This window comes from Egretta garzetta, unplaced genomic scaffold (assembly GCF_000687185.1).
Source record: "Egretta garzetta isolate BGI_Z169 unplaced genomic scaffold, ASM68718v1 scaffold413, whole genome shotgun sequence".
NCBI lineage: Eukaryota > Metazoa > Chordata > Aves > Pelecaniformes > Ardeidae > Egretta > Egretta garzetta.
The window spans coordinates 872,287-891,500 of record NW_009259054.1 but is presented as its reverse complement, the minus strand read 5'-3'; the positions used below and the strand labels follow the sequence as shown (position 1 = coordinate 891,500).

At 36.8% G+C, this 19,214-nt stretch overlaps 1 protein-coding gene across 2 annotated transcripts in view; it reads right to left on the bottom strand.

Annotated features, from left to right (window-relative positions):
- The window catches only part of DNAH5 (dynein axonemal heavy chain 5), a 134,761-nt gene that overhangs the window by 70,575 nt on the left and 44,972 nt on the right, over positions 1–19,214 (bottom strand). For both annotated transcript variants that reach the window (XM_035890683.1, XM_009635133.1), the window contains 16 exons: positions 17,140–17,358; positions 16,518–16,580; positions 15,316–15,554; positions 14,258–14,498; positions 13,607–13,806; positions 12,658–12,811; positions 11,804–11,967; positions 11,054–11,210; positions 9,918–10,130; positions 8,899–9,123; positions 7,451–7,623; positions 6,228–6,406; positions 4,418–4,605; positions 3,651–3,845; positions 2,860–2,994; positions 1,950–2,057 (listed from right to left, as the gene is read on the bottom strand). In XM_035890683.1, the coding sequence (XP_035746576.1) occupies positions 1,950–2,057; positions 2,860–2,994; positions 3,651–3,845; positions 4,418–4,605; positions 6,228–6,406; positions 7,451–7,623; positions 8,899–9,123; positions 9,918–10,130; positions 11,054–11,210; positions 11,804–11,967; positions 12,658–12,811; positions 13,607–13,806; positions 14,258–14,498; positions 15,316–15,554; positions 16,518–16,580; positions 17,140–17,358 (2,853 nt within the window). The remainder of the gene's footprint in view (positions 1–1,949; positions 2,058–2,859; positions 2,995–3,650; positions 3,846–4,417; positions 4,606–6,227; positions 6,407–7,450; positions 7,624–8,898; positions 9,124–9,917; positions 10,131–11,053; positions 11,211–11,803; positions 11,968–12,657; positions 12,812–13,606; positions 13,807–14,257; positions 14,499–15,315; positions 15,555–16,517; positions 16,581–17,139; positions 17,359–19,214) is intronic.

Below are 19,214 nucleotides of genomic sequence, written 5' to 3'. Positions count from 1 at the left end.
TTAGAAAGCAAGGGGATCTTTTCTGAACCTCAGGACTCAACTGGAGGGTCTCCCTGACAGTCTTGTCTGACCCTGTCCTCTGGGCAGTAAATAACAAAGTGTACCTTGCCATCAAATCTCAAACTATCGTCGCAGTTACCACTGAACTTTGTTAACTCACTGTTTTACACCAGTAAACCACATTATTTTTGCCTCCCTCTCACTCCATCCCCAACACCAAGTAGGCTGGAAGGCAAGAGTTGGAAGGGAACGCAGCTGGGACAGCTGACTCTGACCAACAAAAGGTATATTCCATACCATCTAACATCATGCTCAGCAGTAGAACCGGGGGGAAGTTTCTTTGCTTAGAGAATGGCTGGTCATTAGTCTTCAGGTAGTGAGCAATTGTTTTGCATCACTTGTTTCTTTTTCTTTTTTTTCTTCATTTATTAAACTGCCTCAATCTAGACCTATGAGCCTTTTTCCACTCTTTTTCCCCTTCTGAATCTCTCCTCTAGCTACTGGGGGAAAGTGAGCAAGTGACTAGGTGTTGGCTTAGCTGCCAACTGGAGTCAACACGCCACAACAAACAAACATAGAAAACCACTTTAATTCAAGTAATGCCTATTATTTAATTATGATATTTCCCCAACAATTCCTGCCTCTCCTCCCTAATAAAAAGTCCTCTTTAACTTGATTCTGTCCTAACCTAGCTGGTTTCATTCTACTGAGTCATTATAGCTCTGAAAACACAGCAAACAGCTCCATTCAATAAAACCTTCATTCACTTCCAAGAAAAAAAGGCAGCCTACCAGTTCTGGTTTCTCCAGATTTTAAGTTTTAGCAATATAAGAAAAATATGCAAAAATAAGCTAACAAAATTTCCAAACACTGTCATAGCACTAAAAAAGTACCATGAGATCCCCAGATTTGAACTTTTGATGAATTTTGGTTTACATAAGATAATACGGTGCCTAAAGGTCTTCAGGTTTCCAACACTGCTTCAGTATGGGCTGACATTACACCCTACTTACAAGCGATAATGGTTTGATGTTAAAAGGGCTGACACTTTCTATGTCCAGCTTCACATACCATGAACAGCAGAGCTATCAAGATCATGTTATTAAGACCTCTTTTTAATTCATTGACAATTTAATTCATCGACATGACAATTTAAAGCATGAGATTCAAGTTCTTTATAGTTTTTCCTAATAAAAGCTTAATTTGTGAGTCTTCTTTTAAAGCCAGCTGTATGAACTACAGAAAGCAAACGAGTCATATAAACATTAGCTGACAATTCAATTCTTCCTTGTTAGGCAACCCAGAAGCAGATCTCTTTACTTGTATCTAATTATATTAAATATAAGTAAATGAAAAGTCATATACTCAAATTCTTCAGAAATGCACTTATTTTCAATTTTTTTCGTGTTGAGTTTTTTTATTTCTCTGTGTAACTATTAGATAATTATCTGAGGAATTATTGAAATTCTGGAGGAGATTTTAATAGAGGTGATCATTTAAATGTACATACTTCATTAACCTTCTATATCACACTGATGTTCTTAAGTTGGCCCTATTGAAATGTTTCAAAAGATCTAATAGGAGATTAAATAGAGGAAATGTCATTTTAGGTAAATCTTTTCTAAAGCTCATGTTCTGACTGTTAGACTTCATACAAATAGTATATCCTGGGTCCCATAAGGCAAGCATATATGCATGCATTTTTCAAACTGGTAACCACAAATAACTCACAGGAAAACCACAGGACCACCACAGTCACAATTCAGTGACATCCTTAAGAATAAGGTTAATAATAATATGCCAACAGTAAAGATTTATGGTAAATCTTACTCTACCTCTAAATAGTAAAACATATTATTACCAGCTGGGTAAGTTCAACATCAATAATTTTCTTAGATGTCACATCATGATAGTTACGCCACAGCAGCACAAATCAAGAGAAACATTACCTGTTTGTCAATGGCAGCTTCTAGTTCAGGATAGCCTACTTTATCAAGCTGGATATCTGGAAACAGATCTTCAATTAGACTCAGGAATAAGGGTTCATCTTCATCAATCTAGTGAAAATTGGGAGGGGGAAACCCACAGATTAAAAACTATTGTATTTATTCTAGCATCTTAAAAAAAAATCCCTAACTCTTATAGACATAAAGAAATATTTGAAAACATAAGGAACTATCTACTGTAACCCTCGAGGTGCCAAACACCCTCTAGGTACAGGAAATAGCAGAAGGAGATAATGTGATGCTTCCAATAATCAAGTTATTCCAAGTAAACCACTAACATACAGACTGAATTTATTAAAGTAGATTTTAGCAATAACATTTATGCAATTAGTAAATTATCTGTCAAAGGTGTAAGAAAAGATAATAAAGGAGATGAGGTATCACAGCAACAGAAGAGGTTTTGTTATCTATTTAAGATAGATGATATGGTACTCATTAATATGAATAACTATTTCAAAAGAGTGACTAAACACTTCAGGTTAAAGGTTTTTAAGAGGTTACTACATAGATATCTATTTGGTCACTTATTTCTAAGTGACAGGGGAAATAGTAAAAAAATTTGAACCATTCAAGGTGTTGTGGTTTAACCCGGGTAGGCAGCCAAGCACCACCACAGCCCCTGGCTCGCTCCCTGCCCAGCCCTATACAAGGTACTACAAAGAAAATTAACTCTACCCCAGCTAAAACCAGTACTCAAGATCATCCAGAGAACAGAACATTTCCAAGCCAGCTTCAGTGTACAGGCCACATTCAATCTTCTAGTGATCGTCTTAGCAGATTTAAGTTGTGTTTCAAAAAACCCATGTAGCTCCAAAGCACAGTTTAATTAATTTACGAGGCTCTCAGAACTTACCAGTTTAGACAGGTTCATGTCTCTCAGCACACGCATGACAATGGTAGATTCAGTATCTGTGGGATTTGCTCTTTTTGCTGCTCCTAATGTACGCAGCACTGACAAGATATTCCGCAAGCCAAAATCATAATGCACCTGGAAGATATGCAAAGTCAGGGAAAATGCTCCCCATGTTAACAGGGATGAAAAAACTCTTATCATTTAAGATATAGATATGTATGAGAAGTGCTACATGTGGCACAAATGCCTCCCAACATCCAGGAACTAGTCTTTGGCTGTATGACTATAGACAACTTCATTCCCCACCTCTGCTACCATCTACTAAATTGTATGACAGAAAGAACTGTAATCACAAGTCTTTGAACCAAGATAAGGTTCCCAAGGACTATTAAGAAATAAACTATCAATATTATTTTGAATTCTCTGTGGACCTTGGAAACTAACTTGATCTGAGAAACATCTAAACAAGCACAGGCAGTACAAACTCAATCCACTCTATTAGACAAACAAATATATAAGCCCTTTATCTGCCTTAATCATCACCATTCATTAAAGTTAAATCTCAATAATAAGCAGTCTTCTGAATGACAGTCCCATTCTTTGTACAGATAACCTGTAGGAGGAGTTAATCCTCCAGGACAGCAGAGGGTTGCACTACTAAACTACAAGTGTCATTTAGCTTACTTAGTGAACATGAACTTGTCCATTTTCTTCATATAGATACTAATAATGTGTGACATATATAGCTTTTCCCTAAGATAATTTTTCCTCATATGAAAATAATCATTCACCTGCTTTGACAGTTGTTCTTCACACAGCTTGTACAGTGTAAAGAATTTCCTTGCCAATACGACATTAGCAATGAAACCACAACTAGCCAATTTGACACGAATTATGATTTGACGATCAGGAACCATCATAGCCACTGAACGGAAATTGATCTTCAAGTTTTCAGGAAGTTCTTGCCGTCCAGCATACCCTGGATTCTGGAGAGAGGAACAGGTTTTGAAGTGGACTGCACCTTGCACAAACAGAAGAATCGGCAAACGAATGTGTAATCTGGTTAGACAAAAGTAGCTTTTTGGATTTAAATGACATGTAAGAATTAATTCCTGTGCAGATTTACCACCATATCTCCACAGCATTTTAGCCTCTTTCACATCCATGAGGTATGAAAAATGTTTCACCTAAACAGTTCAAATCTGTATTTGTCTTATAGGTCCTGTTTTAACTGGCTACTTCTATGTATACCTTTACGGACATTTTTCTGTACTTGCAGCAAAAAGCACACTTCAGGAATCAGAATGTAGCATGCAGAAGTAATCAGATGTTGAGATTACAACTTGTATTTACAATGCTGGCTGCATTTGTTAATTGCATGTGCTTGATGTCATTGAAACAAAACCCTGTAAACTTTCTTTGTAGTAATGCTCAATGTTCTCAAACTGCCAGGGAGTTCTAAGAGCTGAGTGGCATGAGAGTTAGCAAGTACATACCAGGTTAGAAGTGATAATTGTACAACCATCACTGGCGTATTAGAAACCTACTACATACCTACCATAGTAAGAAAGATGCCAAATTCTGGGTTCATTTCCACATTATCTCCATCAGTAAAAACAAAGCTTTTTTTACGTTCCTTCTTACATGTCAACACAATTGCAATTTGCTGGGCAGCTACTGATAGTACTGGTAAATCAATACGATTGAATTCATCAAAGCAACCCCAGGAGCCAGACTGAGCAAGACCTTCAAAAAGAAAAGCAACTAAGCATCTGACCAGAATGTTGTTAACCCAATTCATCAGGTTAATTTAAAAAAAAAAAAAAAAGAAAAAAAAAATTTTGGAGTGTTGGGAAAGGGACAAAGAGAGGAGTTTCATTTTTTTTCAAGCAAGAATGCACAAAGTTCCAGAAGTCCTCAATCTTGTCTAGGATACTACAACCTTTGATTTCTGCTCCTTCTCTCAGTATCTTGAATGTTGTCTGGTTCCTCTCTACCTCCTACCTCCCCATCCCCCACAAAAAAAATCCCTGCAATAAATCTGTGAAAATATGATGGGCTGTCAAGAGCTTATTGCACAGATTAAAATTAACAATAAAGTTGCTTTCACATGAAAAGAAGACAAGGATCAGTCTGTGCCAGAACTGCATTACTCCTCAGATAATTTGGGGAAAAAAAAATAAAACAAAAAATTAGCACAGTCACTTGCAATAATACAATAGTCAAGGACCTCCATTTGGTCTCTAATTTGACATCTGCCATGACTGACAGGTATCAATTTCAGGTGCCTAAAAAAAAAAAAAAAAAAAAATGTCACCTGCATCTAACTTCAGTGAGCTGTGCTTGGTTGTTTTAACATATATAGCACTATTCATGCACTTCCTTCAACTGATAATAACTTTGACATTTGAAGGAGACAAAATACTGAAATCAGAATCCAACACATTCCCCCGGTTTGTTCAGCAATAAATTTCACAGCTTTTTCTTTTTAAACTGGCAGTCTTCCTTGATTATTTTTAAGTGTCTTTATGTAACCTTTCATAAACCATCTTATGTTTGCAGACATTTCTATTTCTTGGAGACAGTGTTGCAAGTGTATTTTACATTCAAAACAAGTTATCAATTACTTGCGTTTACTAAAAGGCTGAAAACCACCTGCTGATTATGCGTTGACCTTGTTTTACAAAGATGTTCTCTTAGCACGTGTAACTTTCACATAGTCCACAGAATCATATAATCACAGAATATCCTGAGTTGTGAAGGACCATGAGGATCATCAAGTCCAACTCTTTACTCCACATAGGGCTACCTAAAAGTTAAACCACGCATCCAAGAGTGTTGCCCAAACACTACTTGAACACCAACAGGCTTGGGGCCCTGACTACTTCCTTGGGGAGCTTTTTCCAGCGCTTGAACACGCTCTCAGTGAAGAACATTTTCCTAATATCCAATCTGAACTTCACCTGACGCAGCTTTAAGCCATTCCCCCACGACCTGTCATCAGACACCAGAGAGAAAAGATCAGCATCTCTCTCTCCACTCCCCCTTACGAGGAAGTGGTAGACAGCAAGGAGGGCACTCCTCAGTCTCCTTTTCTCTAAGCTGGTATACTCATCTGTCCCTCATAAGTCATGCCCTCTAATTCTTTCACCATCTTTGTTTCTCTCTTTTGGACTCTTTCTAATATTCCTATATGCTTCTTACATTGTCGACCCCAAAACCACACACAGTACTTGAGGTGAGGCTGCTCCAGGGCTCAGTATAGTGGGACAATCGGGTCTTTTGACTGATTAGTTATACTGTGCTCAATGCTCCCCAGGATACAGTTATGCCTTTTGGCAACATCTTACCCTTGGTCCACATCTTACCTTTGAAGATCCTCCCAAGTCCTCGGAAATCCATCTGGTCTGAGCAGTTGAAGACCACTACATATTTTCCAAGGCACCGTCCCATGTCTTTGATGGTTTCAGTTTTTCCAGTTCCTGCAGGTCCCACGGGTGCTCCACCCATGTTCATGCCTAAAGCTTGAGCCAAAGTGATGTAACATCTAAAAGGCAACAGGCTAACATCACTTAATGGGCTGCAGCACACAATTTTCTGTATAGTGCCAGAGGAACTTACTCAAGTGTGTTACATGAGGAAGGTCTGATTTAAGGAGACAAAGGAAACCGCTGAAATGACATGCCTCTAATTATAATGTGAATCAGTAAGAAGGAAAACCTTTCATTCAGCCTCTGATGCACATAATATTAAGGTTCATCTCCTCATACATAAAGTGGAAGAACAAATAATCCTCAATAACCACCAACCTGAAAGATCATGAGAAGGGAAGAAAGCAGATACAGAGATGTTGCCTAATCTAGTTTGGTTAGCTTAGCTCCTGAACTACTTTAATTGAAGTACTTCTGAACTACATTATACTGTGGATGACAATAATGAAATAAAGCTAACCTTTCCTTTCCCATCCACCTTTAAAATTTGATCATACAGTGCATTCCATTTTCATAAATGCATAAATGCAGTAAAACACCAGCTAACAATTATATCTAAAGAGAAACTCTAGAATTTGCTGTATGGAATAGCCAATGATAGTTTATAAAGCATTCTTTGTATTATTCCAGTTAGGTAGGTAGACTTCTCTGTTAATAGGACTGCAAACCTTTCAACATCATTCCAGATCAAAAATCTAAAACAAAATTGTTTTTCCTATCTATTCTTCCTTGGGTGTTTTCATTAGCTTGCCTGTAAACACTTATTTTTGTCCTGTATCTCTCTCTGCATATTGTATCTGTTGGATGTACCCAGTCCTCAGGTATACTAGCCTCACATATATGAGAATCAGGGTCCCATACATCATATATGTTCGGATCATGCAAGTATGTGGCAGAAAATAAGCTGGAAGTTATTCATACTGTAAGGCACAGAAACAAAAATATTCATGTATTCCATGTGAAATTATTGACTTTGATAAGACTGTGAAGGATAAACTCTGCAGAGATCTATTTTGCATCCAATAGGAATGACTAAATTGCTCTTATAAAAGCCTAGGTTTGGCACCAAAGAATAAAGGAATAAAATCAGTCTTTTTCACCTGTCTGTAAGAGGCGTTATGACAAGCCTGTCAGTACAGCCCAAGAATTCATTCTGGTATGTGAAACCCACATCAGTGATCTTAATTGTCATTTTATCGGAGTCTTCATTAAAATAAAATCTGCACTGTTTCAGCCACTCGAAGTCTGTAGGACTCTTGATATGCATGCAACACTAAGAAAAGAGGGGACAAAAGGCTGTGGTATTCATAGTTAACATTTATTTTTGCTTTTATATTATCTCATCTAAGTAATAATGCAAAGGCAGCACTCCAATCACAATGAAAGGCATAAAGAACAGCTAGTAACACAAGGTTAGTGGAGACCTATCTTGACTTTTATCACAAAAATCGCTAATGTGTTATTGCTCTCCCTGAAACCCATCCTAGGGCAAAGGAACTTCAGGCTTTAGACAAGTATGTCAAAACCCTAAATACAAAGCAACAGTCTGTAAGCCTCAAACAAAAGTCATTAAGTTCAGTTAATATTAAAACTGCGACTTCTTTTACTCACCTCTACCATTTTATTTTTATGTATGAGTAGGAAGCACGTAATGCGATACTTCATTTTTAAAAAAAGTCACGAGAATTGTATGAAACCACATGCAAATTAGAAAAAAGGTATTTCAAGGCAGTGTCATGGTAGAGATATTAGTTAAGAAATTCAACCAACAGAATAATAAAACAGGATTAAAAAAGATGCCCTGCAGGTTGTATTTAAAAATTATACTTTGCATAAGATGATTATAACTAGAAACAACTGGTTCTGCAATGAAAAGATAGGTGCCTGTCTATCAGCAATGGGTTAAAACTCAGTAATTCTTTTCTCAGACAGCTTAATTTCAGAGTCAGATCTTCCTATAGGTAAAAGGGGTACACTAGCTTTTAAGTTTGATTGTTTAAGCAGAGACCAGCTTTCACTTTCCTAATTTTAGTATCCTGTGGCAGCATGAGAAGGCGTGAAGTGAATAAATAAATCCGTAAGTAATAATGAGGCACGCTATTGAAACTAAAACAGAGGGGATAGCAGCTTCAACCAACTTCGAACTTCTTCCTGTGCTATAAATCTATATTAATTCTATTTACTCCTCGAGATTCACAATGTAGTCCAGAGAAAGGACAATGACTTGCAACACAGTGCATGAGGAAAAAGGTCCCTAACTGATCATGCAACAGAGGCATCTAACTTAAGTGGGCCAACACAAGCGTTATAAAATTCTGCTATTTTTTGTGGGGGAAAAAACAATGGATTACTTAAAGGGAAACTAAGACGTGTATTGAAACATCAGCATTTTTATAATATTCCAGGTCACAATCATTACAGTCCTGGTATTAAATGCTTAGCTTAAGAGGCAGGAGCTCATAGGTACAGTAATATTTTCTTCTTGTCCTTTCACACTGTTTTACATGGAAGCCATCTCATAACACATTGTAAATGTTTCAGTACTTACCAGACCATCAAAAATGTCCCTCTGATGCACATGAATAGTGATTAACGTCTCATATTTAACTCGCTCAACTGGGCTAAGGTCTTTTGTTGTCGTATCTATTAGCATGTTTAGAAGATCCAGGAAAAACTGGTTCGTCTTTCGCATAATTTTTTTATCATACCTGGCATTAGTCAAAGCTTCTTCTGAGTCTCTTGTCCAAATCATTTGGATACCCAACAATCCAACCTGAGGAAACATAAAGGTGTATGCTTCATAATCTTTTCTCTTTCAGCTAAAATGTACATTCACAGATACACTAAAGAAATGGTTCTGCTACTGTTTGTATGAAATTATTTTTTCGTGCATCCATACAGAGGTCATTCAACCCATGCATTTGTTTTATGTGTCCCAACTCCATTCATACACACATAGTTAAGTCCATATTTTAGTCTTGTAAATACTGCCTATGGTACACTTCTGATGGAAATGTTCAATATAATTTATAGCATATATATAAATACTATATATAATTAATATACTTTGTGTATATAATTAATAGTCAGTGAATAATTAATGCTTCAATTTAAAAATCTTTTTTTCAATAATTCACAAACTTTTTATCCCAACAATATTCCTGATCACAAGTGAAGAAGCTTCTACTAAGAAAATAACTTCCCCTCAGCACTACCCTCAGCTCCAACTCTTTAGCAATATATAATATTTTCCTGAATATATAAACAAACACACAATTTTACGACTTTTCCTTCAGTAATCAAGTACTAAGCTTGTAAAGAAAGTGGTAACTCCATTGCATTACCTTACTGCATTCAGCATTATTTTTGAACAGGAGCTTCAGGGCAAGTTTTCTTATTTTGGTTTCAGACATGTAAAGTGTAACTTAAAAGACTGAGGTGACTAAGATAAATTCAAATGTCAGTTTCACACAACACTGGCTGCAGTTTTGATTGCAAAGACAAGGAAAAACATCCATGTGCTACATATCGGTGAACAACTCTTTGTTGATTTAACAAAAATATTACCTGGGCTGGGTAAGCAGAAAGAAATTCAGACAGCTGGAAACTCGTCTCCTGGATGTGCGCGGCTGCCTGGCGAATAACATGATGCAGTGACAGCTGGGATTCCTTCAACAGAGAATTGAGCCAAACTTCCACGTTACCTTCAGCCATTACAGCTCTAGTTAGCTCCACAGTCTCACCCTCTCGTGAACTAATCGACAATATACGATCATATATCTAATAAAAGCAAAGCAAGAACATTTTGTCATTTATGGATTCATTGTTATCTTTACCATAACTGCCTGATTTTCTTGCCATCAATCCACTAAACTTATTCAGGTAACTAATAAACCATACCAATCTGCTAAGTGGAATGTAAAAACAATTAAATCGTTACTTTTGGTGCGCAGAAAGGCTTTAAACAAAATGCTGCCACCTGAACAAACCCTAATACACTGACAATTCCTGAATTTCACTTAAGTTTCAATGACAGCATCCATTTCCCAGTCACAATAAAGGAAACCTTCCCCCATTACTGGGGGGTTAATATCCTAACAAAATTTACAGCCTTACAATCACAAAGAACAGAAACACAGAAGTTAAGGAACATGGTCAATAAATGGAGTTTCAAATGCATGGGGAGGTAGTGAATTTCTAAGAAAATGTATACATACACAGAAAAAAAGAAACTTGTTATCTGTTCTTGTAAAGGCTATAAGAAAATTGGTCTTCAAACTATGTTTGAAGGGATACTAAGGATGCCCCAGAGAGACTAGATACACTTTTTCATCAAAAAATGAATGCAAAAGTACAAATATAGGTAACCTAGAGATACAAATCAGAATCAGAAACTTATCTAAGAGGATGCTAGCCTATACTAAGTCATAGAAAACAGTTCAGTACCTGGGTGTTTTTTTCTGAAACCTAAGCACTAGTGCAATTTTTTTTTTCTTTTGCTAGTCTGTATAGAGTTTTCCTATTAAGTAGATGAGGATATGAAACTAAATTTTGAATGAAGAAAGCCTACATAGCATCAAACACTTGATGAGCTTGGTGAAATATAAATGCCCTGTGCACCCAGGTAGCTTTCTTATTTAACAAGTATCACACATCATTGTTAATTTGAAAGAATGCAACATGGGGGTGTGGGCAGTACATACCCTTTCATGGAACCTGACAGTTTTAATGTTGTCAAAGACATTCAGCAGATGTGCCTGTATATTGTGAGAGTCTGATGCCTGGCCAAGAATTTCTAAGAGGGCAGGATCTGACACAAAGAAGAATCGTGGAAATAGGAGGCGCTTTTTCTCCAGGTACCTGCATTTAAAAAAAAAAAAAAAAAAAAAAAAAGGGGCGGGGGGGGACGGGATTAATTAATACATCTTTTCCTCTTTAAAGGTGGCATTTCTCACAACGTATCATTGCAATTTTTAGCAGTGGCAGTGACAACAATTCTTATCCATTGTACCTTCATGCTAAGCACCTGCATTAAGGCTGCTCTTTTAGCACCAGAAACCGTTTCATGAAGAGCTTTAATTATTTGCTATAATGTAAGCACCAGTAAAAAAGAAAAGGAACTAAACCAAAATAATATGGTTTTACATTAAGTCTGTTACTTGCTATTTAGGTCTCTCATGCTGAATTTCTCGAGTAGGACGTACAGATCTATACTGCCTCCTGGATTGAAACTAGGCTGAAACAAGCTTTGGTTCCAACAGAGACAGACAGCGAGTGACACCTTAGTCACAAATCAAATCCTTATCAGCTAGCAATTTCTTTGGAGGTGGTGTATCATCCTGCTAACTTGTTTGCTCAGTTCAACTAAATTCATAGTAGAATACGAAGATGATCTTTGAGTTCACACAATTCACAACCATCTGCCCAAGACTGTGGTCTTACAGTAATCTTACCCTGTGAGTGATTTCTGACAGATTTCAAGCTGTTCTAGTAAATGTGGCAGTAACTGTCCCATGATTTCATCTCCAATGCAGCACTGAACAACATTAGGTGTTTCATGAGCTCGGGTCATGATCCTCACCCAGGATTTATCAATGTTAGAGAAACGCTTTGCCTCCTGTTGAAACATGGCGATGAATGTGGGAAGGGAAGAGATGGAGGAAGGAAGAGAGTAGTGGGCAAAGGCACTTGCTTGCAGAACTGGCATCCACTAATCTCACAAGTAATCTTCTCGCTAGCAAGCCTGTGTCCAACTTTTACAGATTTTTCATCTTAGATAAACACAAATCTTTCTGCTTACACAATATACACTTATTTCATACTTTACTGTCAAGCTTGCTATCTACTTTCTCCTTTCCCTTTCAATCATTATTAGAGAAAAAGACAGAAAATTATGCTTGAATTGCATGTTTCAAATGTGAAGAATTTTTCTAAAAACTAAAGTTAATTTTAAGTTTGAAAAGCTACGTAGGAAAGTTTAAGATAAGGATTCCTAGCAAAACCATAGGTACAGTACATAGTACTACTAAGCTAGCCTAACTAGGCTAGGCTACTACTAGGCACAACGCTTAAATACACATTGCTTAAAAATTTTACAATCTAGAAATAAAAGATCAACTAGCTCACACAATTTTATTATTCTTTCTAACACAATACTTCTGTTTGAATTGTTTACCTAATTTCTTAGCATCACTATTTTTGTTAATTACCAAAAAAAGTTTATGTTACTGCATCAGCTATGACATCACAGTTAAGTTTTATTCTTAAAATGTAGAAAAACAAACTGAAAAAGGGCATGTCTAAAAACCTTTGGAAGCTGCTTTGCTATGTCACCACCAACAAAAACAGCTTCTAAATAAATCCACAAGTTCTGCACAGTCATCCAGCTCTCAATGATATCTGTTGTGTTGGAAAGATAGTGCACCCACTTCTGAATCTGTGTCTTGAAGGGTGTGTTGTATCTAAAATAAAAAGAAGACACTTGTTTTATTTCAAGAAGGAAACAAGTCTCTTGAAAGCCAGCACATTACTTATAAGCATGAGGAATAATTTTGCTGCTTGTACCTTTGTCAAGTGAAAGTATAAAAACCTATACTTGTCTCAATTCAACCAGTTAGCAGCTATAAACCAAATCAGCTCCAACTTGCTGCTTTGTACACACGGCGCATAGCGCAGCTCTGATCCAACAGAAGCTGAATAGGATCAAGATTTCAATTTCACTCTAAGGTAAAGTGGTTTCAAAAAGGGACTATGCAACATCTTGAAAGCTGCAAGACTCCCAGAGGTCCTTATCAACAGAACTCTTGGATGATCAAGTTTTGTCTTCCTTGTTTTATCTGTGGGCTTTGGCATGTGAAACCAGACAAACTCAAGCCCATTTTAAGTGGGATTTCCAGCACCTTCAGCACAAGGCAGTTGACCTATCACAGGGGGACAGAGCAGCAGTGCCTGTAATGCCCGTAGCACGCCTGCCACAACCAGGCAGTGTTCCCCTGTTATGATCATCACTACTTTCTTGCATCGATGAAAACTGTCCAGCTGATTATTCAGGAATAATGCATCCTCATGCTTTCAGAAGAACTTACTGGAGGGATACAGACAATAAGAACTAGCCCATGAACAGTTCAAGGATAAGGAACCTCTTAGTTTTTATCTAGATGTTTATTTCCCTTCTCTTTAGCGAAAGATAGATTTGTTCAATAAAACAAAGCATCTTGAAGATATTTTTATCTCCCCCCAGCTCCTTTTCCTGTTACCTGTTACTCATGAGAGAGCCAAGAATCATCAAGCTGTCCTCCATGGTAGCAATTGTTTCTGATATGCTGTCACCTCTTAAAAGAAGTTCCCCACGTGTTTTAAAGTTCGCAAAGATAAATGTTTTGTTGTCCCATTCAGCAATCACTTGTTTTAACTTCTGCTCAATGTCTCTCTCCTTCACAGCACTTATGCAGATGTCCTTTTAAATAAATAGGATGTCAAAACAAGCTAGGAATGTTTCAAGTCTCCGATAAACAATTCTAACTCTTATTTCCTTTAACCCAAGTAAGGCTGATGAGCAACTGTTTATCAGGTGGAAAGTTCTACAGATATACAAACACAGTAGCTAATAATCTCTATGCCACATCACCATATGACAAGGTTTGAGGGGAATAAATGAGTACTGCAATGGCTACTCTTCATATCTTTAATGTTGCAAAGCAAGGCACCCTCACAAATTAACTCCTAGGACAAGTTGCATGATTTAAAAAGAGGACTTCACACCATAATATGTTTGTGTCATTATTTTATACAGAAAGATGCAGTTCTTTCCTTACAAATATTCTGTTTTTCTTCTTACTACGGCTACTCCTATCCTATTCGAGCAGATTGTTTTGTTGCATGCATCCATTTCTCTTACTTCACAATACCTCTATTTCCTCTTTATATCTTAATAATGGAGCTTCCATTATATTCCTCAGTTTGAATGCTTCACTTTCCACATCAAAGTTGTGTTCAGTGAGATCCATAATCCGCTTCCAGTGCCGAGGCATCATTGCTTTACTTGACATACGCTCAAGCAATGGGCAACATTCACCGAAGTCCTCAATGGTCTTCTTTAGGTCAAAAAAGGCCTGCCATTCCTTTACACCACGAGGAAGCTTGCGGCATCTACATAAAAATAATGTTAGCTTTTTCAAACAGTTTCAAATATTCTTTCTGTTATCCATTTAACCACAGTACAGGATTTTAACAGCAGACCATATACCTTCCAAATTCAGGTTACCTGTCTTTTAAAGATTCTGTATGTGATTCTGCATGTGAGAAAATCTGCTTCTAGTCTGTTTCATGGACTGGTAGCTGGGCAAGCACCTACAGGCTCCCCCTAAGGAGTGTGTAGCTGCATAATTCTATTACACTTTGTCCAAGCGGTCTTCAAAAACAATTCAACCACTTTATATCTTTATTTCATCTTTTGGTGAGCACTGCTCTGCGCTCTAGAAAAAACCCTGTCCCTCAGAACATGCAGGTTTAATTCTTTAAATCATTTGATTCCTGGTTTGACGAAAAGTCAGCTTCTATGCATGCAATATATCCCATTTTGTAGGAAAATATTCAGTAATTCAATAACTTGCCTTAGACATCTAGGTTGAATTTGTCTCTCATGAATAATATTACAACCAAACAAGTGAAATTTCCCTTCATGAACAAAATAAATAGCAGTTTTAACATATATTCCAATCTCACTAAAAAAAGTTAACTAAGAAGCTCTCTAAGGAAAAATAATCTTCAACATTTAGAATCTAAACTGGCTCCTTTATTTTAAGACGTTAGTAATGGATATGTTTTTCAATTAAAACTCACATTTTTCATGTTTCGATGAACAAACACATGTTCAGATATGGTTATTGGTGCAAACCAATTATAATCATATTTAAGAAGTAACCAAAATATTTTAGGCATCTTTACCATAGCAGCAGTTTCTCACCTGTTCTGAAACTCCAGAAGTTCACTGTTAATTTTTCCAGTGTCTAATTCTGACCAAAGAATATCATAGTAGCCACTGACTGTGTCAATGACATCATTATATAGATTATAGAGTTTCTGTAACAGATTCAGTTCCTTCTTTATTTCAAGCAGCTGAGGATACCGAGTAACAGGCAAGCCAAAAAGGTCTTCCCCACTAGTGTAAGTAATGTATTTCCGAAAGAGATTATCGAATCGATTCTAAGAAAGAAAAAGATTAAATAAAATAAAATTAAATAACTAAACATTCAAGATCTGGCATTATGCTTAGAGCTGCGTTAGTGATTAAAATCTAGCAAATACTAGAAAGATATACAGGAGATACTAACAACTTACACTGTCAATATTTTTGTCCACAGTTTTCATGAGAAAAGTAACTTAGCTGGAGGCACTTCTTTGGAAGTTGACAGGGAAGCCATTTACTCCATGTGGCACAGTGACAGAAAAATAAATGCTAAGCTTGCACTTGAAAGAGGTGTAGAATGGCATGCAAAGTAAAGAAAGGTGGATGCAGCAAATTCTAACTCTCTGAGTATGATGTGCAATTCTTTCATTGAAGGATTGAAGTAAGAAATACTACTGCTTAAGCAGCAAAGAAAAACAAAATTTGTCAAGTGCAATATAACTGAGAGGACATAGTAGGAAGCCAAATGAACAGCACTATGGGAAAAGACAAACCATTAGAAGCCATCATTACAGGAATAGAAATTAATCATGGTACAAAGAAACATTTCAACAGGAAAAAAAGCCAGTTTAAATGGAAACCTTTAATACTATATAAGAAAAAAGAGAAGGAGAGGGGAAGAAGCTTGGGCAGAATGGTAATCATTAGGAAGACACAATGGTGAATGCAAGAATAGCCTATAGCCAAACAGTAAACTTGAGAGTAGGCTCCCATCAGGATACCTGAATCTAGTAAATATTACTCATTATCTATGCAGCCTTATCTCTTAGCTCCTAAAAAATCTAATTTTAACCAGCATTCTTTGCAAATGCATAGAAAAAATACCAACTTAGCTTTCATTAAGCTAAAACAGACTTTGCACAGTAAGTAACCCTAGGTATCAAGGAAAATTAGCTCAACTACTCTGATTCACTCTCAGAGCCTTCAGGTGTTAGTTTACCTGCAATAAGTATTAAGCTCTGTCCAAGAATCAACAGTACCTGAAACATAGTAAGCCTGTCACTGGCTTCCCGAGGCTCTAAACCAACCACCATTGGCCCATTCTAAAAAATAAATAAACAAATAAAAATTAAAAACAACTAAACCAAGAGATCACACAGTTACCTACCAGAACAAGCACTTTGTTTAAAAAAAAAATAACAATAACAAAGGCGGCAATTGTCTTTTTAATACAGAAGTTTTCGTAATAGTGTAAAAGCTAAGCAATGGTAACTCCTTTTTCAAGTAAAAATCAGCATTACTTGATGATACAAGACTGGTTCTGCTTGACTAATTTATATTCTACTGAGAAAGAATATAATAGCTTAAGTAATTTGTACTTATATCCAACATCTGAAAATGCTTCTTACATTCTAACATAATTTCTCATTAATCCCAATCTTCACGTTTGCTCATGCTAACTAGCTGTTTATCATAAACCCAGGATGTCTCAAGTCTTAATCTTTAAGAGCTGATTACCCACATTACATAGTCACATACAAAAAATAACCAAAGCCTACTCAAATATGACATTAACATGAATAAACATTTTCTTCAGACAGTAGAGGCACATCCCACTGTTCCTCAAAAACTCCTCTAATACAACACACCACAAACACTTGCCTGATCATAATCTGAATAGAACTGCGCACAGTCTTCAGTGAAAGTCTTCACAGTGCTAATAAGCTCGCCTCTGAAGTTTGGCTGCAATGCAATGAGCTCATTCTGCACTTCATTTGCACGGACTAGCAGTTTTTCCCAAGTGTAGTGCAAAACGTCCACCTTCTCCGTCTCTTCCTTGGCCACAAGTAGATTATATTTGCTTAACATAGCATAGGATTCCTGTCAGAAGGTTGGATCAAGATACACGAAATGGTAACTGAAGTTAATTTTAGACATACATGTATGCTAACATTTAAAATTTTTAAGAACAGTGAGTGATTTGTTAGAAGAATAGAATCTGTTCTTTTTGCATAGCAATTATCACCGTCTGGCAAACCAATACCAAACTGGAAGAAACATCAAAATGAAAACTAGCTAGTTCTCCTTAATGCCTTACCTTTCACACAGCATTCTGCTTTCTGATAGATTATTAGTCCTAGTGAAATCTGCCTCTCTCAAAATCTATTTCCACTTAAAATAGTCCATAAGTCTACAGGTTATAATTTCATTTTCATGAGAATATTTTTCTGATCCATGTCTTCAGTTATCTGCTATGACCCAAGCTGAATATTATGGGAGGGGAGCCATGAGAAAACATCTAAGCAGAGGCCTTCAAGTAAGCAAAGCAAACAAATTTCTATTCCATAAAGACCTTTAAGCCCTACTTCATGTTTTCAACAAAAAAGTATTAGGAAACCACATTAAAAGTTACCACAATTAATATGTTGGAACTATTTCATGTTATAACTATCCATCATTCAGAATGAGGAATCTACTTAAAAAATCTACTTAATATTCCTTTGTTTTCTCAGAATATTGATCTCTGCTTGTACCATCAATGTATAAACACTCCGCACACTGAAACCCTTAGTCAAGTTTCACAAAAACACGACTGAAATTAATTTACTGTAAATTAGCATAGGGTAGGGTAGCAACGAATCTTGTGGCATAACAGTTTAATCTGAAACTTTCTTTTTATAAAGTGGAAATATTTCCATTTTCCAGTTTGATCAAATTGCAAAAATGGAAACATCTGTCTCCCACCCCACTATGTGGAAAACACATCAACCTTTGTTTCAAAAATTTGAAGCATGACTCCTTGTGCCTAGGGACCCAAGGCTCCTGCTTGCAGAACTGGAAGCTTAGGAATCCTTGGCTACCATGGCTTTGGCCTTGGATCCACATCACATGGCAAACCACAATAGGTCTTATAGCAGGAACTTCCAAAATGTCATCTCCTAACAGATCCCATTACCTATGACAATTTCACATAAGGTTCCAGATGCAGATATGCTTTGCTTTTCACCATAAAATACTTGTCCTATTTTTACTCCTTCACACAACCCTCACAGGACCTAATGCTGAGAGATATATTCCTTCTTAGCTGTATTCTGCAAAATATGGGAGGGCTCCACACTCAATTCCATTATTTGCATATATGAGTACATATTGCATTCCATAATTTACCTCATCTCAGAGAAAGCAGAATAAGAAAATACAGGTGTGACACATTTGTCTGACAGCAAACACAGTTTTTGCATCTCCAAAATAGAGTATTAGACTTGTCACTATTTGGTAGATAAGAATTCTGTGGCAAGTTACTTTAATTTAAAACAATAAGAACACAACCCTGACAATAAAATTATGGGCAATCAGGAATCATGAACATGCCTTAGAAAAAAAAATCCTACTGAACATCTGGTCAATAGTGTATTTTGCCAAACTATAGTATTCTTAAATTGCTACTCTGGTCAGTAACATGGAGAAACAGTTACTACCTGTATTTAATTCCACCATTTGACCAGAAGCCCCTACACTGTCAGATGTTTAATAAATGTATTCTAATAAGTGCACTTCTTTAAGGAAGCCAATTGTTTACATTTCATAGAATCATAGAATGTTTTGGGTTGGAAGGGACCCCTAGAGGTCATCTAGTCCAACCCCCCTGCAGTGAGCAGGGACACCGCTAACTAGATCAGGTTGCTCACAGCCCCGTCCAACCTGGCCTTGAATGCTTTCAGGGATGGGGCCCTCCA